A 10,852-nucleotide genomic window follows, 5' to 3' on the forward strand; every position below is an offset into this window, starting at 1 on the left:
ATATACACACATCGTCGATAGTCTTGCCCTTCCTGGGTTTCTCAAGAAATAAACAATCTATGTTCTGGAAATGAGCTGAATATTTTCCTCGATTTCAACTGCAATATATTTGATAGAAAACATTTGTTCCTTACTCTTTGCTTTATACAGGATGAAACAAAATAGGCAGGATGAGAAAAAATCTAAATTCATCGATTATTTATTTTCGATTAATTATAGTTATTCTACAGCTGAATCCAAATTCAATAGTCCTTAAAAAAAAAAAAAAAGAAATACAATTTCCAAGTGTATAACAATATCATACGATATTAATTATCTATCTGGTTAGTGTATCAGCAAAATCAAATCTTCTGTTTGACAATGGTTATGTTGATGGCATTTTGCTGATACATTAACCAGATAGATAATTAATATCGTATGATATTATTATACACTTGGAAATTGTACTTCTTTTTCTTTTTTCTTTTCATCATTCATTTCCAAATATCAGACGTTTTATTTATCAATAGTACTTATTACCACCTCTTTTTCCAATCAACTGCCCAATACGCCTAGGCACCCCACGAATCAAGTCATTAATGAAATTTTCAGGCATATCGTTCCATTCTTCCTAAAGAGGTAAAATTTATTCCTGAAGAGTTGAAGGTTGGTTTTGGCGATTGGATATTGCTCTCTCTAAGTAATCCCATACTTCCTCAATTGTATTCATCTCTGGTGAGTTTGCTGGCCAGTTCATTCTCTGGATATTGTTCTCTTGAAAAATGTTTCAAACCCTTCGTGTGTGGTGGGGCGGTACCATCTTGATAAATGAAATTATCCCCAAATTCTAGGCCAAGAGGAACAATGATTGGTTTAATGATTTTTTTGATAGATGGCACCAGTCATTAATCATCAACGACAATGAAAGGGTTACGGCAACCGAATATTATACCCCCAGCACATTATTATTATTATTGATATGCCTTGAAAGGGCACAATTTCCCGGACGAAATTGAGTCGCTCTAGACTGCTTGGACCTCTCCAAACCCTTTCTCGTCGACGTTCGCTAGTCTGAAAAAATTATGTTGCGTCATTGTGGTAAAAGTCAGTTTTGGTGATGTTCTGTCCATTGCCGACGGGAAGCTCTATATCCAGCTGATAGCCGAGGTACTCTTGAAGGTCTTCTTGTCCTTAAATTTGTGGATTACAAGCTTCCTCTTATGGTACTGGTTGAGACTACCCGTCTATAGGTCCTCAAAAAATGATTTCGAAGGGCTGTAAGAGATACTGTCTGATTCCTTCGAGTCAAATTTGCGATATAATGGTCTTCCCTTGGAGATGTTACTCTGGGTCGACCAGGCAATTATTTTTGGGAAAAGGGACATTACTTACCTTACTGAAGTCCGTGGATTATGCAAACGTTGCGACAAAGCTTTGTGATGTGGGGCTACTATTCTTGCCCGGTCAAAATGAGAAGGTAGATGTCCCGGCATTTTCCACGAAATATTCCCAATAATACAATATTTTTTCAGAAATACTTTATTGTATGAACCTTCTCATGACAGTATTGACAAAAGAATTATCCAATTTGGTACAGTCCTTTGAACGTGATGCTCTTATATAATATCCATTGATCCTCTTTTATGTACTGTACTGCGAAATAATTGTTATTTTCATGAATAAAAAGTGAAAATAAAATAATTGTCTTTTATAATATCGATTATAAATATCAATTTATTGATGAAATCTCAATATGAATTCAAAAATTCTTTCTTTTCTAGGAACCAAATCTCCTCCATAAATGGTGAATGGTATCATGTGAAGAACACCGCAGCCACCTTATTCTTAGGTGAAAACGACCTCACTGAGATCCCCGCAGAGTCTGCTGAAACGGTTTCTAAAAACTCGCATGGCCTTCGACAGTTCAAATCATTGATCTGGGTCAACTTAGATGGAAACAAAATATACAAGACCCACAAACATTCCCTGCCTCTCACGCTTCAAACAATCAGTATATCTCACAACCTTATTGAATCCTTTCCAGTTGATATTATATCCACTCTTCCGAATCTCCAATGGTTATATCTTAGAGGCAATCACATCAAAAGCATACCAGATCACACTTTCCCTAAAAAATTATGGGTAGAAAAGATTGACCTCGGGGAGAATGAACTCAGTGAATTGCCTAATGCCATTTTTAACCAATCCATCAATATAAGAGACCTAAATTTGGCATTCAATGACTTCAAAACTCTTCAAGCCGGAAGTTTTGAAGGCCTTCAGTGCGGGAGGATCATGCTATCCTATAACCAGTTGACAGATTTGGATGAAAGAACATTTTCTGGACTAGAAGACACTCTGGAATATCTTGATTTCGATCACAATAATTTTCAACAAGTTCCTGTTGCCTTGGATTCACTGAGAAGTCTGAAGTATTTATATCTTTCTTCTAATTCCTTAACGGAAATTCCAGATACATCTTTCAGGAATTTTTGTCATAGCTTGAAAGCTATCAGTTTCAGCGGAAATAGACTGTCGAGAATACCGAAGGATACACTGAGTAACTGCACAAAAATTTCACACTTCAACGCCGCTTTTAACGAAATACATGAAATAAGTGACGATGATTTCACCCAATGGGGCGGTAACATAAAAAGTCTGATCTTGGGTAACAACAGAATTTCTTTATTGAAGAGTCAAGTTTTCGCTGATCTCCAACAGCTCAGAGAACTGAGTTTGAGTTTTAATCCTTTGAGACAGATTGATACTGATGCCTTTGTAGGTCTTGAAGGTCTTGAAAACTTGGAAATTTCGTTCGGATTAGACAGAGATGAACTTCCATACGAAATATTCAGGCCATTACAAAGTTTAAAGTGGTTAGCTATAGATAACAATAATTTCCACAGCATATCAGAGGATAGTTTCGATTTCCTGCGAGAATTGAAATACTTGAATTTGGAATCGAATAATATTCAAGTCATTCCAACAAATCTTTTCAAATCATCGTTCCACACCAAACTCACCGACGTGAGATTGTCTCATAATAAAATTTCAGTTATCTATCCGAATACATTTCAGTCACTTCCAAGCTTGGAAACGATAGTGATGTTCAACAACGCTATTCAGACATTGGAATCGAATAGCTTCAACGATCTTCAAGCACTGAGAAAGGTCGTTTTATCCGATAATCAAATAAGTGAAATTGGAGAAGACGCTTTCTCTAATTTGCCTGTCCTGGCTAAATTGGATTTGGAAAATAACATGTTACTCGAGTTTTCCATGAAAATTTTTTCCAATGTATCTAATCCCATCCATCTGAATCTAAGCAGGAATCAAATTGCATCCTGCAATTCGGAGAACAAAATCGTCAACCTGGAGGTTTTAGATTTCAGACATAACAAGTTCCGAAGGATACCGAAATGCCTGGAGAATATTGCACTTCTCAAACAGCTGTACTTCGACTATAATCACATAGATGCGTTGAATCATAACGTCTTCATGCATTTGACATCTTTAGAACGTTTGAGTCTGAAGGGAAACCGAATCAATATAGTGAGTAGAAAAGCGTTTGTGGGTCTTCAAAATCTTCAAATCCTGGATTTATCGAATAATTTGATAAATACCTTACATTTCAGTCAATTTTCCGATATGCCTAAACTGAGAATATTAGATTTGAACTCGAATAATTTGAATCACCATTTGCCTAAAGATATTTTCGAGAAGACACGCCTGGAAATGCTGGACTTGAATTACAATTCTTTCTCGACAGTTCCGAGCGCAAGTTTGTCGACTGTAGGACTAACTTTACGGAGTCTTTCGATGCGGAACAACAACATCGAACACATCGATAGCATGACATTCCTGGATATTTCTTCTCTTCTGTTTCTCGATCTCAGTAGCAATAAATTGACTTCTTTGCCAGACAACGTCTTTTCAAGTTTAGGTCACTTACAGAGTCTAGACATTAGCTCGAATCCTCTCCATGCTAACTTCAAGGAACTGTTCCACTACGCCCAAAGTTTGAAGCATCTGAACTTGGCCAATACAGGGATTACTTCCACTCCGCATCTACCATTGCCCAATTTGATACACCTTAATCTCTCTCATAATAATATTGAAGCTACTAAGAAGAACTCTATGCAGGAGCTTTTCAAGTTAAAATTGCTGGACTTGAGTCATAACAAACTTAGTAGCGTACCTTCACATCTGTGGTCCAATTTGAATTCTTTGAAAACACTCGATATATCTAACAACCCCATAAAGGAGATTACTATAGAAAATTTCCAAGGTCTTGAAAATCTACAGAATTTAAAGTTGAGAGGTCTGAAAGATTTGACAAAATTCGAGAGTGAAGCTATTGTGCAATTGAAAATCATTACATCTTTGACTATCGAGACTTGGCCTAAAATAGAGAACTTCGAAGAAGAATTTTGCAATCTCCTAAAGAAATTGAGTCAATTAAGAATTTTGAAGGTCCACTTCACTGAAACTTCGCTCGACACCCAACTGTCCTGCATAAACAACAAAAAAATTCGACATCTTGAGATCACCGGCGAAAACTTGAAAAACGTAGAGAGAGACGCCTTCAGTAAATTCACGAACAATCCAGATCTTGTGCTGAAAATAACTGGAACTCAAATAGAGGAACTTCCAGCTGGATTATTCTCGAACATGTACAAGATATCTTACCTGATGCTAGATTTGAGAAACAACAAACTGACACATATTGATCCAGAAATATTTTATGGAAATTACACTACTTGGAAAAATGTTGGGACTACTTTGATATCAGGTGAGATTCTACAATTGATAATTTCAGGGTATTCAGGTATCATTGTAAAATAGCAGTGGCCTTCGAAATCTTCCTTTCCACTTTTCAATAATACCGACAACCAATCGTCTCTTATCAATTCTCATTAAAATTTTGCCCCTTTTTCCCTACTCACGGTGGGTGAATTAAAAACATTTCAAAGGCCACTAGGATGCCACAATCATTCATTAAAACCCTGCATGTTTGTTCTAACTGTTAACACTTTTGAATTATTGAACATAAAATGTCACTCAACTCCCGGGTTTGGCGCAGCACTTTTTTTATCAAGCTTTAAATGATGCGTGTCAAAATTTCGGGACATAACTTAAATCTGGCGCCAAATTGTAGGAGCTCAAAGTCAGTTAATAAAACAAGACTTTTTGATACAGAAATGTTTGTTTGTGAAAATACCACCCTTTGTAGTAAAAGTGTAAAGCACCAATTTTATTGAAATCGAATAGGCGCTCTCAACTAGCAGGGAAAACCAAATAGGTACTAAAATCCATCTTTCAGAAGGAACAACACCACGGGACATTATCGTGATCTGCTAATATTTTCCCAGGGGAGGAGGGACAAAAACCAAAACGATTGAATGATTAGTAAAAGTTAGGAATATTACAATAGTTCCAACTTCCGTCGAAAAGTTGTACTTTACGAGTAACAAAATTGAGGTTTTGCCTCTTTTGTAATGATTTTTTGTAGAATTTTTTTACAATATTGTTAAAATACATCACTGTTTACCATATAATCAATTCCCTTGCGAAAAACGGAAAGTTATCAAAATTATTCCTTTTTCTCATTTACAAATTAAAATTTTGAAATACCACATTGTAGATTATTACTTGAAAAGAAATTATGTGAAAACCCCATAAAAATCGGTGAGGTTTTCGGTGGGAAAAATAATTTGCAAGCAAAGCAATGTCTTGATATGTGTTATTCAGATATGCTCCATGGACCAAAACAGGTGACTTTAAATTTGGCTCTAATGAAGAAGTGGTTGCCAAGACAAACCTGAGCTTATTTCGAAGGTAAAGACGAGTCTTTTCACAGAAAAGCTGTTGAAAAGTTAGAAGCTCGTTGGAGTGTTGGCAGAACTCTTGAAGTTGACTATGTTGACTACTGGGTAGGACCGAGACTTATTGAGTGAACTGGTATAGCACATTACCTTTTCAAAAAGAGGAATTAAAATAAATATTAAAACCTTACTTCAATTGGATCGTCAATTGCATACATATTGGATTAATAATAGAACCAGATTAAGGTGCGTAAATCAAATACAAGTTTTGGTTGAAAGTTGTATCAAATGGGGGTAGATACTGACATAAAGGTATATTGGCCCAAAGTGTGACTATCAATTCCGTTGTATCAGTAACCCTCTATATTGCAATCAGAGACCCTAGCTATATGTATGTGTCCTCAAAATGTCTCAAAAGTACTTGAAAGGGCGGACATATACATTAAAACTGACAGTCACTTCACAAATCACATAGCTATTTGCTGACATGGAGGTGCCGTAATGACATAAACATTTAACTTGCTAGTAACTCCGCTATGGGTATCAGGGTATAATTGTAATGACCAAGCAATGGGCTTAGAAAAAGGGCATCAATAGCAACACCATCAAGTCCTAACCCTTCTGGAAGCTTAGAAAGATACCTACTAAAGAGAAGCATCTTAGGGAATAAGAGGTCCTTCTAAAAATCGTATATGGTAACAGCTGAACACGCAATACAAATATCTAGAACTGCAGCAAACTTCTTTTTCTGAAAATTGTATATGGTAACAGCTGAACCAACACACAATACAAATATCTAGAACTGCAGAAAACTTCTGGGCGAACCAGTTCTAGGTATTACGAAGTGATAGCCAAGGTTTCCACATATATTTTCAGATTTGATTATATGGTCAACGACCATCTTGAGGATTGTTAAGGACCAAAGTGATCACAGTCCTTAAAAGCTGCTTTCTAGCCCTACAGTTAATCTAAGATCGACCCCTACAGTTAATCTAAGATAGAAATCAATATTAGGCGCAGAATACTTATTATTTAGCTTCAGCCTTCAAAAATTATTGAGCAATATTATTTTTCAGGAGGAATCATGATATCCAACAACCCTTTCAGATGCGGTTGTCATCTCGCATGGTTCGGAAGATGGCTACGAAGATGGACTCGAGAAAGTCTTCAAGCACACAACGCTCCAGTTGAGACTGCTCTACGAATGCGAGAGATTGTGAAGGAAGCGATGTGTACAGATCCGGTGAACGGTGTACAGATGCCAATCGTCCAACTTCCCCCAGAAGACATGAGCTGCCAGGCTAGCGCCTTAAGCCACACGCCAAATTTGAGTAATACTCCTGTGATCACTCTTTTTCTTTTGTATATTTTGTTTAAAGTAAGGCTGCTATGAGGGTGGTAATGTGAAACTTGAATTATTGAAAAAACTCTTGATTAAAGCTGCTTCGAAGGAGCATGAGAGTCCTACTGATAGAAATATTAGATTAAATCAAAAAGAAGTCAATTCTTGTGGAAACTTTTAACTGAAATGAAACGAAGTAATTTCCACTATGTTATTTAATTGTTAGCAACAATTGTTTCGCCACACTGTGGCTTCATCAGGCTACATTTCTGAACTGAACAGTTCAGAAATGTAGCCTGATGAAGCCACAGTGTGGCGAAACAATTGTTGCTAACAATTAAATAACATAGTGGAAATTACTTCGTTTTATTTTATTTATAATGAATTTCCGCCAAGTAAGGACCGAATCCATTAAATACTTTTAACTGATATTTCTTCACTAAGTTTGAGAATCGTTTTTGCGGAAAATGCCAAAAAATTATGGAAATTGAACTTCATCTCATATATCAACCCTATTAAAATTAGTAGTTATACCGTGATTGTCAATTATAAATCCAAACATTGCACGGTCACTAACCAAGTATTCGTAATAATATATAATGTATGAAAGTCGAAAAAGCAATATATCAATGACAATACAAGAAAAGCTTATTTTTTCAATGAAGATTATGTTCTCGAAACACAGTTTCACTGATTCACACCAAATTGAGTGCAAAACAAGGAAATCATAATAAGAATCAGTGGAATGAAAGATATCGAATTAATATATCGATGAGGTGAACAAGACCCCAATGTAGGTACCCGATTGATACAAATGTTTCCAGAAATTCAAATCGATGAACATGTTTCAAAACTAGTACGTACACACGACATAGATACAGTTAATCTTCAGCTAAAAGAATGTTGTGAGAAACTGTTTTTTTCATGATATGAAATAATACATTTACGGAAATATAACAAAAATTTGCGTCCACCCTGAAGATAAGTTTTCAATATCTAAAAAATTAACTTAAAAGTTGATAATTACCTGATCAAAATTCTTTGGTGTGCAGTTGCTCTTTGGCTTCCAAAAGGATTGGCCTAGGGACAGTCCCTAAACTTTTGAAAGCAGCAAAAATAGCACTTTCTTAAGGTTTACATGAGCACAAGTTTTATGTACCCGAGTACACACGCGCTATAGAGTATTCTATCAAGAAGCTACCACCATGTATGTATGTGTTTGATAAAATTAATTCACAGCTTTCTCCACTGAAAATTGCAAATTAGGTATGTTTTTCCAAAACTTCTTATAGAACTACTGACAAAATTTCATTGAATTACGATGAGTCCCATAAAGTTCAACATGCTTGCCATACATTTATTTATTTATTTATTTGAACTGGGGTCGTTTTGCTTCGGTAAGCCTTCCGGGAACTGCGACCATGCAGATCTTTTGTTCACTACCCTACTCATTCATTGCTTGCCATACATGTCTGATTTGAGTCATTTTTCAAAACTTTCATGACAAAATTCATAGACATGTATCTATAGAACTTATCCATGCCTGACATGCCTGTGGCAAACAAAATCAAAAGATTACTTGAATAGATCAAAGGAAGATAGTATAGGTTCTATAGAAAAAACTCCAAGAAATTGAACCAAATAATAACAGAATTTCATTCATTCGATTTTCTAAATAAGTCAAATAATAGTGAAATCCATTGTAATTATTATTGATATCATTGAAAAGATCATGAATAACATGATATTAATAGTGGAACTGCAAAAACATAATTTGAGATGAAAAAATAAACTTCAGTGTGAAATTCAAAACAATTACAATAAACTGTGACTTTTTTGACAATGCGGTCAATTTTCTTAAGTAAGGGTTTTTCTGAAAGATTATGAAATGAGGTCCCAACATCAGAAAAGACATCTTATGCTCCTTCACTAGCTGAAAAGCTGGATTGAAGTCCTCTTCAATTCATTGTAACTAGAAAAAGACTTCAGTTAACTGAGAATATATTTTTTGATTGTCTAGTAAATACCTATTTGTAAGTAAGTATCAATTAAGTATAAACGAATAGTATTATTTTTATTTCAATCTCAAAACTACTTGAGATCTAATTCGAAATCAATTAAATCCCCAGTGAGAATGTTGACGTAGGTAATGATTCAGTATACATTTATGCAACATGAAATAAAGTTCAACAAGCATAAGCTGAATGTCATATTTTCCAATGACAAAGTACATGCAGCCAAATAATAATTATCAATTAACATTCAGTACTATTCATTATATGACATTATTACTTTGAAGCTTTTGTTTTTATCAATGAAGGATTTAAGTACATTAAGTATTATTATTTCAACTTTATTATGACACATATTTCGACCTTATCGTTCATTCCAATTTTTTTAACAAAATATAAAGTAACCTCTATTTAAATTACATAAAACTGACTTATTCCCATGAGTTACAGGGATATGCTATTTGGTCTACATAAATGATAACATTTTGGCTGTTTAATACTTGATAATTGTTACGTGTTTTTTGCTACGTGCTATTTTTTCATACATAAATGCATACTTAACAACATAGAATCATCTGGGTCTCACTTTAGCAATATAAGTATATCATTCCATTTCGTAAACAAACTTGCTGAACAAGAAAATATTTTTTTTTTGGTAATACGTATTTGAGTTTTCAGTTAGAACATCTTGATATAGTTTTTCGATTTCAGAGAAAGGAGTAAGTATGATTTGCTTATCATTTTTGAATATAAAAAAAAAATTAGTTTTCCAGAAAATATATTGAGGATGATACCTACATTGCTTATCATCAAAACCTTAAATATTTCTAATATTATTCAATTTGAAAGAAAAGAAAATATTAAAATTCCATATATAGGTAACATCCGAAATAAATGGCGAAAAATTGCCTAATAAAAAATGTGTATAAAATTGACCGTTGAAAGGCAGGATGTATTAGATGAAAACAAATTCTGATACTAGGCACAAATCAAAGTGTATCCCCATTGTTTTTGATGTTTTTTTCTGTTCAATTACTGCTAACAAATAATGGTTATGATAGAAATCATATTTACTCCTATGTTGTAAAAAATTTCAAAACAAACTATTGAATGAACTTTATGGAACGATATTCACGAAGAGCATTCAATTAAGATCATCCATCAAAATATTTATTGATTAATACTTTTTGATTTTATATGTGAACTCTGTGGATAAAGGAAATAATTGATACATATCATGTTATTTGATGTTTGGGTTATTCGTTAACGAAAGAATGCTCAAATCGGCAATTCGTGTCATAATTGATGGAAAAAGCACATAACTTGTTCATACTTGAATTATAGTTAATTACTAGGATAGTGTTTTGTAATGAACGAAAAATATATACATTGTTTTAATACAAGTAGTTTTATTCACACTCTGCTATGTGATTTCGATGAATTTCTACAATTTACGGATTTGATACCAATTTTTCTAATAATCAAATAAAAAAGAGAATAACATATTTGTCACTTTTCTGGAACAAGTGTGTAAAGTGAGTCTTTCACAAACATAAGTAATGCATTGTATTCATTACAATTACATCCATGAAGACAACATAACTATACGTATATGTATACGTTCTTCAAGAGAGCCTAAATTGATCATTCTCCTCACATAAAATGAGAATATTCAAAATTGAAAAAAATATATA

General features: G+C 34.2%; 1 protein-coding gene across 3 annotated transcripts in view; it reads left to right on the forward strand.

The window, feature by feature from the left end:
* Positions 1-7,342, forward strand: part of LOC123672760 (chaoptin-like) — a 156,012-nt gene extending 148,670 nt beyond the window's left edge. For all 3 annotated transcript variants that reach the window (XM_045607035.1, XM_045607034.1, XM_045607036.1), the window contains 2 exons: positions 1,761-4,771; positions 6,881-7,342. In XM_045607035.1, the coding sequence (XP_045462991.1) occupies positions 1,761-4,771; positions 6,881-7,197 (3,328 nt within the window). In that variant the 3' untranslated portion in view covers positions 7,198-7,342. The remainder of the gene's footprint in view (positions 1-1,760; positions 4,772-6,880) is intronic.
* The last annotated feature ends 3,510 nt before the right edge of the window (positions 7,343-10,852 follow it).

This window comes from Harmonia axyridis, chromosome 2 (assembly GCF_914767665.1).
Source record: "Harmonia axyridis chromosome 2, icHarAxyr1.1, whole genome shotgun sequence".
In the NCBI taxonomy this organism is placed as follows: Eukaryota; Metazoa; Arthropoda; class Insecta; order Coleoptera; family Coccinellidae; genus Harmonia; species Harmonia axyridis.